The following is a 24,662-nucleotide window of genomic DNA, read 5'->3' as shown; positions in this document are numbered from 1 at the left end:
CTGGGGATGCAAGGATGGTTCAACATATGCAAGTCTATAAATGTAATTCACCACATAAACAGAACCAAAGACAAAAACTACATGATTATCTCAATAGATGCAGAGAAGGTCTTCAACAAAATTCAACAGCCCTTTATGCTACAAACTCTCAATAAACTAGGTAGTGCCAGAACGTATCTCAAAATAATAAAAGCTATTTACGACAAACCCACAGCCAATATTATACTGAATGGGCAAAAACTGAAAGCATTCCCTTTGAAATCTGACACTAGACAAGGATGCCCTCTCTCACCACTCCTATTCAATATAGTATTGGAAGTTCTAGCCAGAGCAATTAGGCAAGAAAAAGAAATAAAGGCTGTTCAATTAGGAAAGGAGGGAGTCAAACTTGTCTATTTGCAGATGACATGATTGTGTATTTAGAAGACCCTATTGTCTCAGCCCAAAATCTCCTTAAACTGATAAGCAACTTCGGCAAAGTCTCAGGATACAAAATCAATGTGCAGAAATCACAAGCATTCCTATACACCAATAACAGACTTAAAGAGAGCCAAATCAAGAACGAACTGCCATTCATAACTGCCACAAAGAGAATAAAATACCTAGGAATACAACTAACAAAGAATGTAAAGGACCTCTTGAAGGAGAACTACAAACCATTGCTCAACGAAATAAGAGAGGACATAAACAGATGGAGAAATATTCCATGCTCATGGTTAGGAAGAATCAATATTGTGAGAATGGCCATACTGCCCAAAGTAATTTACAGATTCAACGCTATCCCCTTCAAGCTACCAATGACCTTCTTCACAGAACTGGAAAAAACCACCTTAAACTTCATATGGAACCAAAAGAGAGCCCGCATAGCCAAGTCAATTATAAGCAAAAAGAACAAAGCTGGAGGCATCACACTATCTGACTTCAAACTATACTGCAAGGGTACAGTAATCAAAACAGCATGGTACTGGTACCAAAACAGAGATATAGACCAATGGAACAGAACAGAGGTCTCGGAGGCAACACCACACATCTACAACCATCTGATCTTTGACAAACCTCACAAAAACAAGCAATGGGGAAAGGATTCCCTGTTTAATAAATGGTGTTGGGAAAACTGGCTAACCATGTGCAGAAAGCAGAAACCGGACCCCTTTCTGACACCTTACACTAAAATTAACTCCAGATGGATTACAGACTTAAACATAAGACCTAATACCATAAAAACTTTAGAAGAAAACCTAGGCAAAACCATTCAGGATATAGGCATAGGCAAGGACTTCATGACTAAAACACCAAAAGCATTGGCAACAAAAGCCAAAATAGACAAGTGGGATCTAATTAAACTCCATAGCTTCTGCACAGCAAAAGAAACAATCATTAGCGTGAACCGGCAACCAACAGAATGGGAAAATATTTTTGCAATCTACCCATCTGACAAAGGACTTATATCCAAATTCTACAAAGAACTAAAACAGATTTATAAGAAAAAAACAAACCCATTCTAAAGTGGGTGAAGGATATGAACTGGCACTTTTCAAAAGAAGACATATATGAGGACAACAAACATATTAAAAAATGCTCCTCATCACTGGTCATCAGAGAATAGCAAATCAAAACTACATTGAGATACCATCTCACTCCAGTTAGAATGACGATCATGAAAAAACCTGGAGACAACAGATGCTGGGGAGGATATGGAGAAATAGGAACACTTTTACACTGTTGATGGGAGTGTAAATTAGTTCAACCATTGTGAAAGACAGTGTGGCAATTCCTCAAGGACCTAGAAATAGAAATTCCATTTGACCCGGCAATCCCATTACTGGGTATATATCTAAAGGATTAAAAATGATTGTATTATAAGGACACATGCACACGTGTGTTCACTGCAGCACTGTTTACAATAGCAAAGACTTGGAACCAACCCAAATGCTCACCGATGATAGACTGGACAGGGAAAATGTGGCACATATACACCATGGAACACTATGCAGCCACAAAAAAAGATGAGTTCATGTCCTTTGTAGGGACATGGATGAACCTGGAAATCATCATTCTCAGCAAACTGACACTGGAACAGAGAATCATGCACTGCATGTTCTCACTCATAGGCGGGTGCTGAACAATGAGAATGCAAGGACACGGGGAGGGGAGCATCATGCACTAAGGTGTGTGGGGGGGGGGTAGGGGGGGGAAAGGGGGGGGGGAGGGGTAACATGGGGAGAAAAGCCAGATATAGGCGATGGGGATGGAGGCGGCAAACCACATTGCTAAGTATGTACCTATGCAATAATCCTGCATGTTTTTTACATGTACCCCAGAACCTAAAATGCAATTATATATATATTATTATATATATATAAAATAAAAATATATATATTATATATATATATAGTGTGTATATATATACTTTATATATATAAATACTTTATATACTTTATATATACATATATATATATACTTTATATATATAAATACTTTATATATATATACTTTATATATACATATATATATACTTTATATATATATATACTTTATATATATATATATATATAGTATATATATATATACTTTATATATATATAAATAAAATAAAGATAACTTGGGTAAGCTTCAACCCAAAACTACAAGCCATGCAAAGAAACAAGGAAGTGTGGCCCATACTTGGACAGGTGTAGGTTGGGGAAGGGGACACGATCAATAAAAACTAATTCTGAGTTGGCCCAGATGTTGTAGTTAGAGAATAAAGACTCTAAAACAGCTATTATAAATATGTTCAAAGAATGAAAGATTATATTAAGAAAATTAAAGGAAAATATAATGATATAACAGAGAATTTCCATAAAGAAACAGAATATATATATATATTCTCCTTTACATGTGAGGAGAACGAACCAGAAATTTTTAGAGTTGAAGAGCATAATAAACGGAACAAAAAATTCACTAAGTAGGCTCAATAGCAAATTTGAGATGACAAGAATCAGTGATCATGAAGATAAGTCAATAATAACAGAGAAAAATAGAAACCCAAAAAAGGAAAGGCCACAAAGAAGATACAAAACAGTATTTAAAGAAACAATTACAAATTCCCAAATTCTAAGGTAAGCACTAATCTACAGATCCATGAAACCCAAGAAGCCACCAAATACAATAAACACAGAGAACTATACCTAGTCAAACTGTAGTCAAAGTACTGGCAGATAAAGAAAAAGAGGAAAAGTTGAAAAGAAAAAGAAAAAAAAAACCCACTGGGAAGTAATATGATTGACTTTGTATCAGAAAAAAAAAGTCTGACAGAAGTGGAATGACATACAGCATTAAATGAAAGAGAAAATTATCAAGGGTTAAATGAAAGAGAAAAGTATCATTAAAAGTAATGGGACAAAAACTCAATTACTTTTGCACCAACGTAATACATTCTTTTTTTTCTTTTCCTTGTTTTTGAGACAGAATCTCGCTCTGTCGCCCGGCTAGAGTGCAGTGGGGCAATCTCGGCTCATTGCAACCTTCGCCTCCCAAGTTCAAGCAGTTCTCCTGCCTCAACCTCCCAGTAGCTGGGGCTAAAGGTATGCGCCACCACGGCCAGCTCAATTTTTGTATTTTAGTAGAGATGCGGTTTCAACCATGTTGGCCAGGATCGTCTCAATCTCCGGACCTTGTGATCCGCCTACCTCAGCCTCCCAAAGTGCTGGGATTACAGGCGACCTACTACATTCTTACATAACTATCCTTCAAAAAGGAAGACAGGTGAGGATTCTGGGAAGATGCTGAAATCAGCTCCCTACCTAGACAATAATGGCACAGGCAGAATCAATCTGATGTGAGGAAACTTGTCCTCCAAGTACTGAGGTTCTGCACTCTGATCACTGATTGCTGCTTTCTGTCAGAGAAGGACAGACAAAGAGGTGATCACCTTTGCATTTTGGCCTCATTGCTGCAAGCCCCTCCTCCTCTGGCTGAAGTGACTGGCAGGGGATTTAAAGGACTGGTACTTTTTTTCCCCCTTCATATTTCTGCTTTTCCCCATTTGGAAAGCAAATATTGAAGACTATGACATTAAAAACTAACCACATATATGATGGGAAATTAGAAAGTCACTGTGAATACCCAGGAGAAGGTGTAGGCTTTTCAAATGGCCAACAAGCACAAGAAAATATGCTCAACATTACTACTCATTAGGAAACTCCAAATAAAACTCCAAGATGCCACCTGACACCCATTAGGATGGCTACTATCAAAAGAACCAGAAAATCACATGTGTTGGCAAGGACTGGGAAAATTTAAAACCTTTGTGGTGTTGGTGGGAATGTAAAATGATATAGCTGTTGTGGATAACATTTCGGCATTTCCTCAAAATTTAAAAATAGAACTGACATATGATCCAACACTTCCACTTCAAGGTATATAGTCAAAAGAATCAAAAGCAGGGTTTTGGAGACAGATTTGTACAATCACTTTCAAAGGAGCTAAATCATAAAAGTGTCCATCTGCAGATGCATTAATAAGCAAAATATGGCATATACCTACAATGGAATATTATTCCACCTTAAAAAGGAAGAAAATCCTGACATGCTACCACATGGATAAACTTTGAAGACATTATGCTAAGTGAAACAAGCCAGTCACAAAAAGACAAATACGATATGATTCCACTCACGTGAAGTACTTAGTCAAAAATCAGAGACAGAAATTTGAATGGCAGTTGCCAAGGGCTGAGGGGAAGGTAAAAAGGGGGGATATTGTTTATATGGGCATAGAGTTTCAGTTTTGTAAAATAAAGAGCTCTGGAGATGGATAGTGGTGATGGTTGCATAATCAATGTACTTAACGCCAATAAAATATATACTTAATGATGAAAACGTAAGGCAAAATTGAAAAATTCCATTACAGCAGATTTGCTTTAGAAAAAATATTAAAGAAAGTCCTTCAGGCTAAAGGGAAATTATAACAAATGGAAACTCAGATTATGGGACAGAATAAAGAGTACTGGAAATGGTAAATACGGAGTATATAGAAGACTCTCTTAATTGTTGTCTTAATTTAATATGTATAAACTATATGAATATAATCTGTATGGTTAGGTAGATAACATACATAGATATAATATATATGAGAATAACAGCATAGAGGAGAGGAGTAAAAAAATAAAGCTGTGTTGGACCAAAGCTGCTATTTTACCAGAATTATGTGAAGTAGAAGTAGATTGTAATAAGATGCATAATTCATTCTCTGCATCAAGCACTATAAATAAATAGCAATAGACGTTAAACAATCAGGGGAATTAAAAATGGTATACTTAAAAACACATTTCAACACAAAAGAAGACAGCAATTGGCAGATGCAAAATAAATAATATTTAAAAACTGCATTAAATGTAAATGGACTAAAAACTCCAATCAAAAGGCAGAGATGGTCAGTCTGAATAAAAAGTCAAGATCCAACCATATGCAGTCAATGAAAGTTTTAAATCTAGAGATACAAACAGTTTGGTTTTGAAATACAGAAAAAGGTAAGCCATGGAAACAGGAATCATATGAAATCAATCAGACAAAGCAGATTTTAAGACAAGGAATGTTCCTAGAAACAAAGAGAACTACTTCACCATAATAAAAGGGTCAATATAGGAATATGTAAAAATTTTAAGTGTACAGGGAACTTAAATCCTTAAAATACATAAAGCAGAAACTGACAGAACTAAAAGAAAAAAACGGTTTCTGAGAGGCAGTTATTGAAATCTCCAACCATATTGTTGAAGACAGAACTTGAAAGAAAACCAATGAGCATACAGAAGATTTGACAACAATACCAACCAACTTGACCTGACCATTAAGGATATGAAACCTCCAAACAGCAAAGTACATGTTCTTTTCAAGCATATGTGGATAACTCTCTCCAGCATGGAGAACATGCTTGACCAGGATCCAGCAATCTTACTCTGAACAGTCAAGATGGTAAATATTCACACTTAAGGAGCCAGATCTGTCACAACTATTCAATTCTGTTATTCTGGTGTAAAAGAAGGCAAAAGCAACATGTTTATGAGTGGCCAAGTCTGTGTTCCAGTAAAACTTTATTTACTAAAGCAGGTAACCTACATATGGGCCATACTTGACAGACTTCTGTGCTAGACCATAAAACAAGTCTCAATACTAAAAAGACAAATTATACAAAGCATGGTCTTCAACAACAGAATTAGAAATCAACAAGAAAAAGTATTCTAAGAAAACCCCAAATATTCATTTGGGCTACAAACAACTTTTCAGAGTAGTTAGAACTGTAATTATTTCCACTTTCAATTAGTAATAATGAAACTTTAAATAAATGTCCTTATCTATTATAATGCTGTTGCCAAAACATTTTCTCTATCTTACTTATAAAAAAATTGAATGAGATTCAAAAGTGGCAATTTGTCAAGAGTCAGAGTATTTCATGCCAGAACTCAAACACAAGTTTTCTAATTTTCAAATACTGAAGCTGTTTCCACTGTAAACCTAATTTATTTAAATAAATTGTTTTTAAAAAGAAAACAAAAGAAAAACTCACTAGGTAACCTCCTAGTTCCTGGGTGAGAATGTTTTATCATTCCATCCTTCTGTTAATATAATCCTTCAAAGCAGTGATATCCACAATTTCTTCTACTAAACAATTTCATTTAACCCTGTATAATCAACATATAAAACAGCACATGTTCCGTACTATATTCTACAAAAATTTCTGTTGAATTAACAAAACAGTATTATGCCACTTAAAAAAATAAAAGATGTAATGAACAGGCTAATCCTAAAACTTATGAAAATACAAGAGGCCCCATACAGCCAAAGCAATCTTGAAAAGTAAGAAAAAGTTAAAGAACTTATGCTTTTGCATTTCAAAACTCATTACAAAGCCACAGAAACCAAAACTGTGTGCTACTGGCATAAAGACACAACATACAGATGGCAATGGAATAAAATTAAGGGTCCACAAATAAACCCATACATTTATAATCAATTGATTTCTGACAGGAGAGCGAAGACCATTCAACAAAGAAGAGTATTTTTTTTTTTTTTTAACAGTGCTAAGATAAGTGGATATCCACATGCAAAAAATCAAGTTGGAACTCCTCTCTCACACCATATACAAAAATACTTGAAATGGATCAAAAACCTAGTGGAGGAACTTGAAGTATAAAATCTTTAGAAAGAAACAGGTGTAAATATTCGTGACCTTGAATTAGGCAACAGTTCCTTAAATATGACACAAAAGCACAGGCAACAACAACAAAAATGAAGACTTCATAAAAATTTAAAATTTGTGCCAAGGACACTATCCACAGAGTGAAAGGCAATCCACAAACATGCACAGAAGTAAAGATTCAAATGTTTCACTACCAAAAGAATCTACTAAACACACACAAAAAAAAAACTCATGGAGAAATGAGGGACCAAAAAAAGCCATAAGGCATATAGAAAACAGCACAACCACAGAAATCAGTCCATTTTTATCGGTAATTACTTCAAATGTGTGTTAAACTCTCCAAAAACAGATTGGCAGAAAGAATAAACACATGATCCAACTACATATTGTTATGTAAGAGATGCAATTTAAATCCAAAGACAAAGAGACTGAGAACAAAATGACAGAAAGTTATTCCATGCAAACAGTAACCAAAAGAGAGCAGGGGTGGCTATACTAGTATCAGAAAAGACAGACTTTATACAATTCGAAAGAAAAAAAAGGGTGGTGGCTCACATCTGTAATTCCAACACTTTGGGAGGCCAAGGAGGGAGGATTGCTTGAGCCCAGGAGTTCTGAGCTTGCGCAACATGGTAAAATCTCATCTCTACAAAATTATAAAAGAAAAAACAGACTGCACTTTTTTTTTTTTAAAAAAAGGTTACAAAACAGAAAGAACTCTTATACGGCAATAAGAGGTTCAATACAGCAAGAAGGGATAGCAATTACAAACACTTATGTACCTAGTAAAAGACCATCAAAATATAGGAAGAAAAAACTTGACAGAATTGAAGAAATGAAAAGTTCTATAATAATAGCTGGTGACATCAATATTCTGTTCTCAATAATGGACAGAACAACCAGACAGGAGATAATATAGAACTCAACACAATAAACCAACTAGGTCTGAAAGACATATACAAAACACTTTTCTGAAAAACAACAGCATACACAATTTTTCTCAAGTACACACGGAACATTTTCCAGGACAGACAATACGTTGGGCCACAAATTAAAGCCAAAAATTAAGTTTCAATAAATTTAAAATATAGACACTATACAAAGTATCTTCTCCAACCACAATAGGATGAAGTCAGAAATCATTAACAGAAGGAAAACTCAGAAATAAGTTTGTGGAAATTAAACATGATACCTTACCAATAGATCAAAAAAGAAATCAAGAAAAATGAGAAAATACTTAGAGATGAATGAAAACAAAACCACATATATCAGAACTTGTAAGACACAGTGAAAGTAGTACCAAGGGAAAAATTTATAGCTACAATTGCCTCCATTCAAAAACAAAAAAAATCTCAAATCAAAAACCTGACTTCACAAACTAAGTTGCGAACCAAAAAAAGAACAAACTAAACCCAAGGCTTCCAGAAACACAAAACTGAATAAATAATAAAGACCATAACAGAGATAAAATAGAGTGCTCACTTTAGCAGCACATACACTAAAAGAGAGAAAAGAAAAAGAACATAGAAAAAAAAAAAAAAAAATCAATGAAACCAAAAGTTGGTTCTTTAAAAAGATCAACACAATTGACTAATCTTTGGCTAAGTTAAGAAAAAGAGAGACAAGACTCAAATCACTAAAATCAGAAAGTGGCGACATTATTACTTGATTCCATAGGAGATACGATGGATTTTAAGAGTATTATCAAGTCTTGTATGCTAACAAATTGAATAGCTTACATGAACAAATACCTATTAATAGAAACACAAAAACCTACCAAGACTAAGTCACAATGAAGTAGTGAATCTGCAGAGACTTATAACTTGCAAGGACACTAAATCAGCAATCAAAAATCTCCCAAAAAAGAGAAGACCTATTCCTGATGGTTTCACTGGTGAATTCTACTAAAATGTTTAAAGAACTGAAGCAACACTAATCCTCTAACTTTTCCAAACATTGAAGAGAACGTTTCCTAACTCATTATATGATGCCAGCATTACCCTGCTCCCAAAGCCAGAGAGATGCAAGTAAAGAATATTATAAACAATATCCTCTTATGAACATGGATGCATAAATCCTTAGGAAAATACTAGCAAACCAAATTCAGCAGCATATGAAAAAGATTATATACCATGATCAGCTGGGACTTACTCATGAATTTAATATGCCCAAAATTCAAAAATGCAAATAGTAGTTAGCTCTCGGTGATTTTCTCTTTACATTTTTCTGTTGTCTAAATGTGTACAATATATTTTATTTTAAAAATGTATTATCAAGTATTTGAAACATATACAAGTGAAGAGAATATTAAAATAGTTATGAACGTAGCTATTCAGACTTCAAATTTAAAAATAATACATTTGCTTCAGAATACTTCCTTTAAAACAATTTTTGGCCAACATAGTTGAAGCTCCCTTAGTACTGCCCACCTCAGTATCACCCACCCACTCTCAGGAAAACCCATTATCACAAAGCTGGTGTACATGAAGTTCATCTATCACATTTTTATACTTTCATTATAAACTATTAACAAACATAGTATGGTTTGTACTGCTTAAAAATTTACATCAAGGATTTCTCATACTGTACATATTTTATCACAACTTATTTTTCTATTAAGCATTATATTAGGATCCATCCACATATACATGTATTATTTTTATAATTTAAAATACTATATATTGTTTATTAAAAGGCATTCAACAGAGATTTTAAGTGTTTTTTTTTTTTTCTCAGCTGCATACAATAAGCAAAGAGTTTTTAAAAACACGTTTTGATATGTACAACAGCACTGGCAACATCCTACTGCTTGGCATCATCTTCATGTCCACGGGTATTTTTCTTGCTTCCCTTTTAAACTCAAGATCAAGACACTGTCTATACTGATCACATTGCAACAGTCTCCTCTGGAATTCCATGCTAGAGCAAAAATACTCATTAGCCAAGTAGTTCTGAACAATGTAAAATAATTATTAAAGAGAAAAATTATGCTGCCATTCACCTAGCTACCTAAAAATACACTTAATAATATATACAAAAACATATTGACACACACGAATTTTGGTAATTTCTGCCACTGGAAAATTATAAGCTAAACCTAAAATAATAAACACATAAATAATCGCAAGCTTTAAATTGAACCCAAGATTAAGTAGCATCATACCTTATACGTGGGAAAAAAACATTAAGTTTAAATAGCCTGGCAGCAGCAAAATAAATAATGCTAGTTTCAGAAACAATTTAAAATTTCATCAAACCGTGCTTTAACATTCCTGGGTAACTATTTCTTACCTATCTCACCAAAACAAAGAAACAAAAGTATCAACAGACTGTTTTATGATAGCCCTTCTTTTGGAGTTCTGACTTATTTAAAAAGGACTGGTAAATTAGCCATAACAGATCTGTTGTGAAAACTCACAATTTATCTATATATTAATCTAGCTATACATAATTGACAGGTGCCTGACATATTTTTAAATGTTATCCATTATTACATTTATTATGAACAGTAACACAGATCTCTGTACACAAATCTATAATTTGTAAATGACAAATCTGCGTACAATCTAAAGTGTTTCAGGAGAAAGGTCTTGAGTGTTAATGGTAGCAAAACATTAAATGTTACTTACCCACAAGTAGTATGTGAACTGAAGTGCAAAAATAGCAATGCCTTCGTTATCAAAGGATCCAGCTACTGACCGAGATATGTAGCCTGGTACAATAGCAATAAAACAAGCAGCTAAAAGTCCTGCTCCTTGGTTCCAAAGTTCTCTGGTAAGCAGGAAAGTAGATATAGATGTAAGGCCGCTAAAAGTTGGTGCAAGGAACACACACACATCTCTTATGTGAACTGTTATATTCAATGTATTTAAAATCCAATGGATAAGGCCAGCTGTTATCATCAACCCTGGGTAAACCTAGGAAGAAAAAAATGAAAAATTACATATAAAATGAGATACACAAAAATATTAACTATGCACTCTTCTTTATTATTACATTTTGTTTACCATAAGTTTGAAAGCAACATCTCAAAACAATTTGCCTACTTTATAAACTACAAAAAAAAAAAACAAACAAAAAAAACTCCCATACCTTTTTGTGTTGCATACAAGGAACTGGCTCACATATGGAGGAATAAATAAAAAGATCAGAGAGAATATGAACCACGAATGATTAAAATTGAAAATGTTTAACAATGTTAAACTGTAGGTAACTTTCTTACTGATTTAACGTTGTTTTGTTTTTTTTTTAATCAAAACAGGGTCTTAGTCTAGCTTATCCTTCAGTTTGGAGTTCTAACATACTCCAATTTTGCCCATACTTGTGCGTACAAAAGAAAATGAGAAAAGAAAGATAAAGAAAAATCATGCACAAAATCATTTAAGTCGTATTTATATAAAATGTCCCCTCCTTTCAAGCCCTAGATTTACAAAGTAAGCAATTCTAGCTAGGAAAAGAAAAAACAGTCAGTTGGTGAATTCAGAGATAATATTTTGGAACTTCTGAAAAGTTAAAATATTTTATACCATTTAAAGTACTTAGAGATAAAAGGGAAATAATAAACTAGAAGAGGCCAGTTAACAGCTATACTCATCCTCACTCTAAAAGAGGAACATCAAACATTACAAGGATTCAAAGAACAGTAAACAGGATATTTTTTTTTTGAGTTACTATTCCGTGACTAAAACATGGATTTACATCTGCTTCCTTAGGTAAGTCCTATAGCATTCTTTATTTACTCCATAACAGAAACTACAAAGGTTATAAATTTCCTTTCCTGGCTATACAATTTGTAACTGCAACCTCTTTCCCTGCACTCCTGTCTTTACCTCTCTTGCTTTTTCTCCACAGCACTTACCATCAATTGATATACTGTTTATTTTACTTATTTACTGTCTATTAACTGCCTACGCTCACAAGAACATAAGCTCCAGAACAGGAAATTTTTCTCCAGCATTCAGAAAAATAACTGGCAGAAAGTGGGGGCTCATGCATGGAAAAAGAAAAGGGGAAGGGAAGAAAGAAAGTACGGTAATTTATCCACATTCTCAACAGATAAAAATTTTGTCCCACTTCAGATTCAATACTAGGTACCAGTGTGTGATTTTGTCAGCAATACTGAAAAAAGGAAGTGAATTTGAAAATATTTTTCAAGGTAAGTCAATATATCCATATAATACAGTAGACTGAACTGACACACAAAACAGCCAATTTTCATAGAAGCACTAAATGAAAGAACGTAAACTAAATTAACAGATAAAACCCTAACAAGAAAAAAAACATGATCAAGCTCAATATAGGGAATTCTCCGGATGCCAAAAATGAAGAGGGAATTCAAAGTAGGTGCTGGTGTCATGGGAGACCACAACAGGGAAGAAAAAAGCCAAACAAACCAGGGCCTTAAGGAATGAAAATGGAGGCGAGGGTTTTCACCCAACACAGGGATCAAAGTGAAGACCTAATTACCAGCAGAAAGTCAGGACCTGCTTATGAAACTAGACAAATTCTATTCACCCATCAAGGAACTCTGCCTGCCTTCCTTCCAATGCTCAGAGCAGAAACAAAGTCCAAAAGGAGAATATGAAACTCATTCAGATGTGTGAATGTGGGTTCTACATTTATAATAACCGTCAGTGTTAAGAAACCTCAAACTAAACTGTCCTAAAACCAGTGAAACCCCTAAAGGTCTCCAGTAAAGGCAAATGAGAAAGATTATTAAAGGGATGATCCCAAATCTCAGGACATGAGGACCCTCAGAGACAACAGGCTTCCACTGAGGACAAACTTAAGATAAACTTATAAACCACACACAAAAAAACTATAGTTATCAAATGTAATACAACAGAGTATATAAGATTAGCACCACAAGAACTGCAGGTAATAGCTATCTACCATATGCACTACCCATTTAATACTTCTCTAATTCACCATGCAGAACATGATAACTGCTGTTGTGCCTTCATCTCTATTTATGCCTTTATCTCTGTTTACATCAAGGATAAGAAGAATGCCCAAGCTAGAAGCACAACACCTTACTACCATGGAGAACATGTTCCTTCTAAACACAAAGGGAACATTAATAAAAATTTGGATATCCTGAATATCCTAAATCACAAGTCAAGTCTCAATAAATTTTAAAGGATTGAAATTACATAGAAGTTGTTCTCTAAACACAACATAATTGAAGTATAAAGAAAAAACATAACTGGGTAATCCCCTTGTGTTTGAAATTAAAAACAATTCTAAATAATCCATGAGTTGGGGAATTATAATAAAAATTAAGATACATTTTGATTGAAATAATGAAAATAATACACATCAGAACTTATGGAATGCAATTTGTACAGTGGTTACTGTGTAGTTTCTAGGCTTAAAATGCATCTCTTAATAATTAAGAAAAGTTGAAAATTACTGAGAAAGCATCTCAAGAAGTCAGAAAAAGAACATGAAAATAAACTCACCAAAGTAAAAGAAAATAAATTAAAATTTAAAAAGACACAAAACAAGCATATACTAGAAGTAATCAACAGAGTCAGAAATTTCTTTTGGTTAAGAAAAACCCCAACAAAATGAATAGTTCTGGCAAAATTGATTTTTTAAAAATCAAACATATATTTCTCCAATACAAAACAGTGTTGCCTTGTCTTTCACCTTTTCTTCAAAATTCTCCTTATGTCAGCTTTCTAGATATCAAAATTCTCCTTATGTCCCAAATCCTAAAAATATTTGCCCTTATGTCATCTTTCTAGATATCAGAAGTTTGCATGAACTATAATCAATAGTCAATTACCTGGAAAAACTTGGAAACATTCAGGGCCTGAAAAATTCTAATTATCTGATTATTCTAGATATATAATTATCATGATTATTCTAAGTTTCTATCTCCTTCCAAACTCTTTTTTCAAGTAAATTGCTATAAAAGCAAACACAAATAACCTGAACTTCAATCACATGCACTGTGATAGCAGATCCCCACCCAGCCTCCACCACTTGTCAAAAAGAATGGCTAGGGTGAGATAACCTCAAAACAGGTTGGGGATTGAGGGGAGGAGGTGTCAAGGAAAAAGCAAATTGAATACCGGATAATAGGCCACAGAAAAATTTGTTAACTATATAAAGCTTTCAAGAATCCCCACCACCTTAGCAATTAAAGATTTACTCAAATAACAATAAATGTTATAATTAACATAAAGAACTACTAATATACTTACAGTACCACCTACTATTCTTCCTAGGGGATACCATGCTCTTTCATCAAACCAATTTAAAAATTCATAGAACCCATGAGATGCAAGATGATGTGTTGATCTATAGTTAAACCTAGAGAAAAGAGAAAAAATGAAAGGTTATAAAACTGCTTAATAGAAACAGCTCCTTTATATTAAACTACGTGGCTATATATCTTTCAGACCAATTTTTCTCAAACTTGAATAACATAATCTGAAAATATCAAAAGAATATGCTTATTCCTCTAATATAAATAAAAATACCCCCAACCTCAAACCCATACCTACAAAACTAGTAATGCTCAAAATAACATTTAGCATTGCTTGGGGTCTAGGTGGTGGAGGGCAATAAAGAAGTTCATGAATCTCAAAAAATTAAGAACTGCTGACAGAAGATAACATCAAAATGGAAGAAAGGCCACACTCACCATAATTGCCAAAAATCCGGCAATCCTAAAAATGCTGGCTTTAAACTATAACAGCACTAAAAATTTAAAAAGAATAAACCATAACAGCACTATAAAACAAGAATATGATCTTATAGAAAAAGAAATTATAATTTCTGAAAGGGATAAATGAGAAAAAATGAAATTGAAGAAACCAGAGCCCAAAATGAAAGCAGAAGAAAACCACAAACCATAGAGGGCAATTCCAGGGATATTCCATGTTTAGTATAAAGCAGCTGTGATGGGCAGGGGAGAAGCCTGGAGCAATCCTCAGGGTAATGGCATTAGGTATACTCAGTCAGGTCAATCCCCCTCCCCTACTATTGTGAAGTAGGGAAGTGGGTATCAGAGGAATCTGCCTGAGGTAGGCACTACATATAGACAAGTGAGTCAAGAAGCAGAACAATGCTGGACACAAGATGAACAGGAAATCCTTATACCAGACCAGTTTGATACATCCTTTCCAGCAGCAAGTTATGATCCCAACTCCGACAATCACTAGATGCAAGCTCTGTAGCATTTTTACAGTCTTTTTGAATACCAAAATAAGCAACACATCCAAAAAAAATCAAACATTTGAGAAAAGTAAGCACCATGACAGCTAAATGTCAAAATCAACAAATAGAAAAATTAATACTGTAGAAACAGTAACAAGAATTAATATATGCAGAGGGTTAATATAACCCAGAGTTATATTAACTCTGAAAGAGTTATTAATATTAAACTTTCAGATCTGAAAGAAGTATAACCTAGAGATTAAAAGGTCAGGTTCTAGCATCATATTGCATGCATTTTAATGTGAGTTCCATACTGACTAGCTATGTGACCTTGGTTGGGCAAGTTACTTATGTTCTCTGCATTCTAGTTCCTTCACCTGTAAAACAGAGATTAACATCATAGCAGAACATCAAGGGTAGTTCCCTGCATCACAGGGTAGCTATGATAAGTAAATAATATAGCGTCTCTGAAGCACCTAAAGGCTACAGTTACTGTAATGAAATAGACTTATGATAATTCATTTAATATTTTGAATGGCAGATTTGTAATTGCCAAGATAAAATAAAAGATATGTTAAATAATACAAAGGACAAAAATGAAGAGCAAATTAAAACAAGATAAAAAGTAGAAAATTTAAGTAGTCTAGAAGTTCTTATGCTGAGTTTAAAAAAAAGAATGCTATGTTTCACAGAGCATACACATCCCAATACATTTCAAAATACTAAAGATAATATATGACTTAAAATCATTAATTCAGAAAGTTTTTCTACAAAGGAATGACATAATCAGATTAATACCTTATTTCTCAGTGGAACCACTGGATTGCTATAAGGCAATGGAGTAATATATCCAAATTTCTGAAGGGAATTTTAAATCAGAATTTTAAGTAATAACTTTGTGTGCCAATAACATGGAAAGCTAAGCTAATGCTATAAATGCTACCTTGCTCCCTTCCTCCTCCAAGAAGTATTTACCAGATCAGAATTTAAAAAGTGGTATCTTCAAATGCCAGAAACAAAGTGGTTACTGTATTTACAAAGCCATGATTATGGAAACGCTGTCTAGTAAAAGATGGAAAACAATCTAACCACCACCACTGAAGTGACTAAGTTCTTCTTTATCTAAAGGCTTCAAAGACTCCAATAAAAAAAACTAAATTAAATGTTGTGCCATGCATTAAGAGTCTAAATTTACAAAGAATCCCCAAGACAGAAACTAACATTGAAAATAAGACCCAAACACCTGGATTAGCAATAGAAGCAAAAACTAAAAATAGCTCTACCCAGATAAGCTCATAAACAACAGTTAAACTATATAAGAGATTCACCATACAAAGTTAAGTATACACTAGAAAGAGTAACACACCCCCAAATGTGTGAAAATATTTTAATGGTAGAGGACTAGTATTTTAGCGAGAATACCAAGGTTTTAAATTTTCAACCTAATTTTTCATTTTAAAAAACTGACGTCAAGGGCCTATTAAAAACATGTTTTAAAAACCAGGAACCATGAGAATTCAACTTCATAAAGTTTTCCTGATGGGTATTTTTCATTTTCCATAATTCTTAGCCTCTCCCTCTTTATCAAATCCTTCTTCCTCTGGCTTTGCTGACTATAATGGTCTCTTGATTTTTACCCCCACCTCTCTAGTCTTCTCTAATTTCTGTTCTCCTCTAAGATCTCTTATTAATTCACTATAAAATGTCTGCCCAAAAGATGTCATTCACATTCAAGTCTTCAATTATTACCAGTATGCCCACAATTCACTAATATCACCTCCCTATCTAGACCTTTCTTCTCATGTCCAAACCAGTATTATCTAACTACTCATGTGGTGGTCTGCTTTTCTTGAATGTTACAAAGGCATCTCAGACTCAACATTCAACTAAACTCATGATCAAACACCTACCATCCACTCCCCAAAACAAATCCACTATATCTGCTTTCAGTATTCTCTTACCAACACCTAAGTTGAAGAAATCTAGGTGTCATCCTTGACAGTTCCTTCTCTCTCACATCCTGTACATAAATCATAACAAGGTTGTCACTTTACTTCCTAAATATCTCCGAAATCTTCATATTATTTTCTTATTCTGCTACTAGCACTATAATCCAAACTATCATCTTTTAACTAGGCTACTGAAATAGCCTCTAACTGGTCTCTTTACATCCATTCTGCCCACCTTCTAGTTCTCCAATCTGTGCACTCAGCCATAAGAAGGAAATTCTTTTCAAAATGTAAATGTGATCATATTGCAACTCTCTAAATTATTCAAAGACTTCATCTCTTTAAAATTAAAGCAGAGAAACCTCCACTTCTTAACACAATAGTCAAAACCACAAAGTCTACCTCATACATAACTCTAGTCTCATCTCACACCATATTTCCTTACTGTTAAATGATACAGAAGTTTGTTTGCGCCCTAAGAGAAAATTCTGTTTCAAGTTTGAGTAACTACATATAATAACTGCTCACATTCCTCATCATATACATATAAAAAGCAATCAGGAAGCACCTAAATCTAAATTTATAACATATCATAAACTTATGTTACAGATTCAGTTGTTACTAAACAAAGCATAGTCTGATTATTTTCATTTATGCAAATTTCCAGGATACCTCAGTTGGAACATTAACAATTCAATGCAAAGTAAATATAAGGCATTTGGCCCTAATACAGGGCTCCAAAACTATCTCAGGAACTTCTGTTTCCTCCAGCTTTAGCTGCCTGATTTTCTTTTCCTCAGTTCATGTAAACAGCAGTAAGAATATGATTGGATCAAATCATTTCATACAAAGTCACACGTCATAGCTAACAGACGATCTATGCGTTGGCTGCCATGAGATCCCATGCTTGTAATCCAATACCTATAGCCAAAAGGGCAGGGTCATATGATATAAAATACGGCTGTTTTGGCCTCTTTGCATTTGCTGTGAGTAGAAGATGAGGGGCATGAGAGTTGGGCAAGGGTAATGAATGTAGTAGGCACTATAATTCATTTTCCTAGAATAAAATAAAGCCCTTAGTGATGCCAAAAATACTTCACCTACCACTTCATCAAAGTATTGAAGACATAACTGGCTTATTTGTTTCTCCTTTTTACTCCTCCTTCAAAAAAAAATGCATGAGTGTTTCCCATAATACTTTTTCTCCCTCTTTCCTCCTTAAGACTGCCCTTAAAATCCACTTAAAACCTCTCAGTAAAACCAATAGTGCAATTCTCTCTGCACAGTGCAGTCTATACAGGATTAGAGCTGCCTGTTCATGTCAGAAGATGTGGCGATACCTATGTAATTTTTTTCTTCCCAGTTGACAAAGACACTCCTCTTGACCAAACATTAGGTTTCTTTAAACCTTACTCTTCTCAACTAGGCTCTGATCTTGGGCTTCAGTGTTTGTCCCTGTTGGGTCTGGACCACCCAGTTTCAGCAAGAATCCTGTGTAAGTCAGTTCAAAAAGAATCCCCACCCTCCATTTCTGATCACCTTGACAGAATCAAATTCCTTATTCCCAGGATCCCCCAGGTGATGTCTGGTCACCCTGGCCTGCCTTCAGCAAGAATCCTGTAAAGCTAGTTTAGCCAGAATCTCCCTACTCCCTTCCTCACATTTGTCTTTTCCAAAACCCATTGGCTCTATCTGTGCTCCTTGACTTTAAATCTTCCACTGTCACTGTATTCAGAAATGAGCCCAGTTCCATACTTAGGGATCTTTTCCCTATTACATTAGTTCCTAAATAAAATTAGTTTTTAATCTTTTTTTTTTAAAAAGGCACTTGGATTGATCATTTAACTACTCTTTTCCATTACAATGAATAACTAAAAACTGAATGTATTTATTATACCTACTTTTTGAGACGTTTTAGCATCATCTTTTCCTCAGCCCTTTGTTTTGTCTACATCGAAACATGCCATAGCCAAGTACTTTATTCTCACTTCATATGATCAACTCAGACCTGAAGTTCCTAATCATTTTTGAAGAAGTCTTCTCTAATGCTCCATCCCCCTCCTCCCAGTGTACTTTAATTTCTGCTCTTAAAAACACGTTGGAACCTCCACTGAAGTTCAACGCACAATGAACTACCTTTTCTTAGTAATTTTTGCATCTTGGAGTTATCTCATAGTTCCTGGCAGTTTACTCATGAGGTTCAATTAATCCTTGTTTAGCTAATTACTCCTTTTTGGCACACTAGTATCAACACTCACTTAAATTTTTGTTTTATATTCCCTTCTTCATTAAATTCAAACACCTGTGTGCACAAACATAGTCTTCAATTTTGGCATGTCCTACTTACATATGAGACTGTCTCCTAAGGTAGCAAGAAGATTTTTCAAAATATTTGACTAGTTGAAAAAACGGTGTTATAGACGAACCACAAATTGAAAACTGTTGAATCTGAGTGACGTATTCATGGAGGCTCATTACAATATTAGCTCTACTTTGCGGTATGTTAGAAATCTTCCATAATAAAGCATATATATACACAGATATAGCTTCTCTCTATACACATGTATACAAATATGTAATTATAAAATTTATATGATTTACATACATAATTATATATATGAGTAATATAATACATATATGCAAACTCTATTATGAAAAATTTCAAACACATATACTCTCACACACAAATTATAGTTTCTCCCCACTAAAGCTAGGTGAACTGGCTTAGAAATGATGTATTAAAAATTATGAGTCACCGAAATAAAAATAAAAGAGAAACCAAGTATTAAAAAACTATGTAGCTATCTTAAAAGACTCTAAGAACACTATCCAATCTCACATATATCCTCCTTTTAATACTGTCAATTCAAGTTTCAGTATTTTAGCCACAATAAAACAATGTTTTGAAGCAAGTGTGACAAAAAATTGGTAAGTATTAAATATAGATGGTAGTTTAATTTATTACGGTCTTCTCTCCACTTTTGGTTTAAATTTTCAAAAAAGTTAAAAAATAAATAAAAAACAAATGCCTCCTCCAACTTCTCTTAATCTGATCTTTAGAGCTAATGAACTTTTTCTGAAAGGGGCATTTAGGGAAAAAGAGACTGTCTCCTAAGGTAGAAAGATGATTTTACATTTTGGAATTCAATTAATGGAAGAAATGGTTATGCTTTTTGGGTTAGCACAATTAGTAAAATACTGTATTCAAAAACATTATAGCATATGGCAGATGTAGTGGTTTATGCCTGTAAACTCAGCTACTTGGGAGGCTGAGCCAGGAAGACTGCTTGAGCCCAGGAGTTCAAAAACAGCTTGGGGGAAAAGAAATTTTTTTTTAATTAGCCAGGCACAGTGGCACATGCCTGGAGTCCAACAACTCAGGAGGCTGAGGCAGGAGGATTCAGCCCAGAAGTTTGAGGCTACAGTGAGCTATGATCGTACCACTGTTCTCCAGCCTAGGTGACAGAGCAAGACCCTGTCTTTAAAAAAAAAAAAAAGAGAGAAAAAGAAAAAGAAAGAAAACTCAAATAGAACTTTATAAGCTGGTAGATGTATCCAGTAAATACTGTATTATTTCCTTAGATAAACAAATGCTGGAATACCAACCTATTTGTAAACTAGGGCTTTTACAAATAGAGGAAGTCATAAAGAGCTGCCTCTGCATTTTCCTTACAATCATTTGATACATTTGGTTTCAGATTTGTTATTTCATCTTATGTTATATTGAAACGCCTAATTTACACTCAAAACAACAACAAAGAAATCTCATGATTATGTACTGAAGCAAAATATCACAATAAACTTTTAATCTTAAAGGTAAAAAAAAATTATGTCTCTGTAAATGGCCAACAGGTATATGAAAAGATGTTCAACACCATTAATCATCAGAAAAATGCAAATCAAAACTATAATCAGATATGTCACCTCAGTTAAAATGGTTTGCATCCGAAAGACAGGCAATAACCAATGCTGGTGAGGATGTGGGAAAGGGGAACAGTCCTACACTGTTGGTAGGAATGTAAATTAGCAAAGCCACTATGAAGAACAGTATGGAGGTTCCTCAAAAAAATAAATAGAACTACATATAAACCAGTAATCCCACTGCTAGGTACCTATCCAAAGAAAGAAGATCAGTGTATCAAAGAGGCACCTGCACTCTCTCATGTTTATTGCAGCATTATTCATAACAGCCAAGATTTGGAAGCAACCTAACCCAAGCAACCTATCATCAGATGAATGAATAAAGAAAATGTGGTACTTATATTCAATAAAGTACTATTTAGCCATAAAAAAAGAATGAGAGTTAGTCATTTACAACAACATGGAGAGGTCATTAAGTAAAATAAGCCAGGCATGGAAAGACAAATTTTGCATGTTATATCTCACATGTGAGACCTAAAAATTAAAACTGAACTCATGGAGACAGAGTGCAGAACAATGGTTACCAGAGGCGGGGAAGGGTAGTAGAGGGGGGGCAAAATGTCGGGAGAGGTAATGGGTACAAAAATACAGTTAAGAAGAATAAAATCCAATATTTAAGGAAAAAGAAAGATCTACTATTTGATAGCACAACCCATACTTTTACCATATATTTTAAAGTAACTAAAAGATTGGAATTGAAATTGTTTCTAACGCAAAGAAATGATAAATGTGTGAGGTGATGAATATTCCAATTACCTGGATGTGATTGCTACACATTGTATGCCTATATCAAAACATCATATGTGACCCATAAATATATATACCTATTATATACCCATAATAAATTTAAAATAAAATGATATCTCAGCCTTAAAATTAACCTAATGCTTTTATATCTTCAAAATAAATTTTGAGGTGGCAAAGAGTATCGTGTATTTAATTAACATTTTCAGTTCTTTAAAATGATACCATATCAGAAAGAAATATTAATAACTGGAGATGTCTAAGAATAAATTAAGTGGAAGAAAAATATATTGATAGCCATAATGCTATGAACACAATGAGGGACAAACATACCCCAAATTCTAGAAGTGTTCAGTTCACAAATGTTAATTTTAATGAAACAACACAAATCTGGTTTAGTTTAGCCTATGCAAATTAAATCCAACAAATAGAAAAGAATCAGTCAGGAACAGAAAGAAAACAAGAAAAGGGAGGAAAGCAGCTTTGATCAATGACAGTGATGAAAGAACAGCAAATGTAAGTAGGAAAGGGGGTAAAAGAGGAAAGAGGTACAACAAAAGGGAGCGGGTGGAGCACTGTACCAAATATTACATTTCAACACAGTGCCCTCATAAGGCCAGGCAAAGCCAGGGCCCTAATTTGCTCTGACTTGAGAAACCAGGTAAACTAAAGTTTTATCTATCAAAATAACCACACATGGACTCCAAGTGAGGGCTAAGGGCTGTCTCCCATGGATAGAGAGAACATAATGTCAGTTTGACAGCACAGCTTTAACAGACTCCCAAAAAGTCTTCTCTGAAAGATATTAGAAAAATACATGCCGCTAAAGGTGGCTATTCTATATCTGGCATTGATTTGTTTTCATTTTTACAAGGTAATAATCATGTTTTCAAAAAAACTCCTTGAGCAACTACAGTGTACCAAGTTTCTGTGAGGCACTGGAAATAGAGCACTGGAAAAAGACAGGCTAATTCTGCTCTTTTGGAACCTAAATACAATAAACACCAACCAGGTAATTATAGATTGAAACAAGAGCTGGGGGATGTGGGGGAGAAAAGATTCAGAGAAATAAAAGAGTAAAATGGGAAGAAGCGGAGCAGGAAGGGGTAGAGATTGCTTTAAGCAGGATACAAAAGAAGTTCTATCTGATAACACCTGTGAAGTCTTTAAGGATGGGGGTAACCAGCAATTCAAAGAGTTAAAGAGCTGTTCCAGCTTCTTGAAACTATGAAGCGCAAAGGCCCTGAGGTAGGAGAAATGGTGTGTTTAAGGAAGGGAAAGATGTTCAAGAGGGGGAGTGGTAATTTATGTTGTGTACACTAGTTATAGACAATTATTATTTTTAAAAAACATATCAGACACTATAATATTTTTCATTCAATCATCACACACACACACACACACACTCTCTCTCCCTCTCTCTCTCTCTCTCTCTCTCTCTCTCTCCTCTGAGGCAGGACACCACACAGATGATTAGACTAAGGCACAATATGTAACGTAAGCTGTCCGAAGTTATACAGCCATGAAATGGTCAAGACGGGATTTGAACCAGGCAGCTTTGACTCTGGTGCCCACATTTTTAAGCATGATCACAAGGTGATTCCAAACAGCAGCAGGGCAATTAATGCAGGTAGATCATTTGTATCACCTTCTGGGCACTGTCAACCTTAAAAATTTCAAGCTGTTTCAAGTATCTCAGGGATTCCAGACATGAGCAGGGCATCAGAATGGGCATACAGTTTTGAATAAAATACAGTACCATCTTATATAACCTTACATATTTGTCTATTTTTATATGGGACTTTTGTACAAGCTCATTTGAAGAAAGGATTCAAATGCTAAACAAGTGTTTGAAAACACTAACATGCACATCTACAGATCTATATCTATATATGCTTAAAATATCTAAAACAAAAACCACTGGCGTAATTCTCTTAAGATGTGTTAAGATGCAACTTCAAATCTTAAAGCTTAGGCCCTTTCTAAAGTTACTTTGGAAATAAAAAGACAGAGAAGTCTAATATATGTCTGATTGTATCATTTCAGATTTCAATTCTTTGGTATAGGTATGCTTTTAAAAAAATCATGGCCAGAAACCTTTATTAAGTACTGCTTGACCAGTAACAACCATCCTTACTCACCGCCTGGTAAGGATCACACATAATCCATAAAAATGTTGGTTTTACCAAGTCGTCCAGTAAGTGTAACTCTCATGAAGAAATAAAGCCAAGTAGTCCCTATCTCTAGCTCACATTTCTCTCCTTTTTGGCACCTTTCTCATACTTCTTATATTAACCAATTCAACCACTATCAATCTTCAGATGACTGAACTCTTCTCAGTACACTATGATCTGTCATCTTTACTTCTCCAAAGTTTAGTTCTTATAAGGTTATGTGTAAGTATGCGTACACTTTATTAAAAAAAAAAAATGTGGGCCAGGCGCGGTGGCTCACATCTGTAATCCCAGCACTTTGGGAGGCTGAGGTGGGTAGATCACGAGGTCAAGAGATCGAGACCATCCTGGTCAACATGGTGAAACCCTGTCTCTACTAAAAATACAAAAAATTAGCTGGGCATGGTGGCGAGTGCCCGTAATCCCAGCTACTTAGGAGGCTGAGGCAGGAGAATTGCCTGAACCCAGGAGACGGAGGTTGCGGTGAGCCGAGGTCGCGCCATTGCACTCCAGCCTGGGTAACAAGAGC

The 24,662-nt window shown here is 34.6% G+C and overlaps 1 protein-coding gene across 2 annotated transcripts in view; it reads right to left on the bottom strand.

Annotated features, from left to right (window-relative positions):
• Window positions 1-24,662, bottom strand: part of STT3B (STT3 oligosaccharyltransferase complex catalytic subunit B) — a 103,054-nt gene that overhangs the window by 45,782 nt on the left and 32,610 nt on the right. Inside the window, exons 1-3 of one of the 2 annotated variants that reach the window (XM_032268449.1) lie at window positions 18,399-18,421; window positions 14,388-14,496; window positions 10,806-11,093 (exon numbers count right to left, since the gene is read on the bottom strand). In XM_032268449.1, the coding sequence (XP_032124340.1) occupies window positions 10,806-11,093; window positions 14,388-14,496; window positions 18,399-18,406 (405 nt within the window). In that variant the 5' untranslated portion in view covers window positions 18,407-18,421. Of the gene's footprint in view, window positions 1-10,805; window positions 11,094-14,387; window positions 14,497-18,398; window positions 18,422-24,662 lie in introns of those variants that run through there. The other variant, XM_032268439.1, reaches the window with a different exon arrangement.

The sequence above is a fragment of the Sapajus apella genome, unplaced genomic scaffold, assembly GCF_009761245.1.
Source record: "Sapajus apella isolate SASKATOON/1434 unplaced genomic scaffold, GSC_monkey_1.0 scaffold4, whole genome shotgun sequence".
NCBI lineage: Eukaryota > Metazoa > Chordata > Mammalia > Primates > Cebidae > Sapajus > Sapajus apella.
The sequence above is the reverse complement of the archived record's forward strand: the minus strand, read 5'-3'. Positions and strand labels throughout refer to the sequence as shown.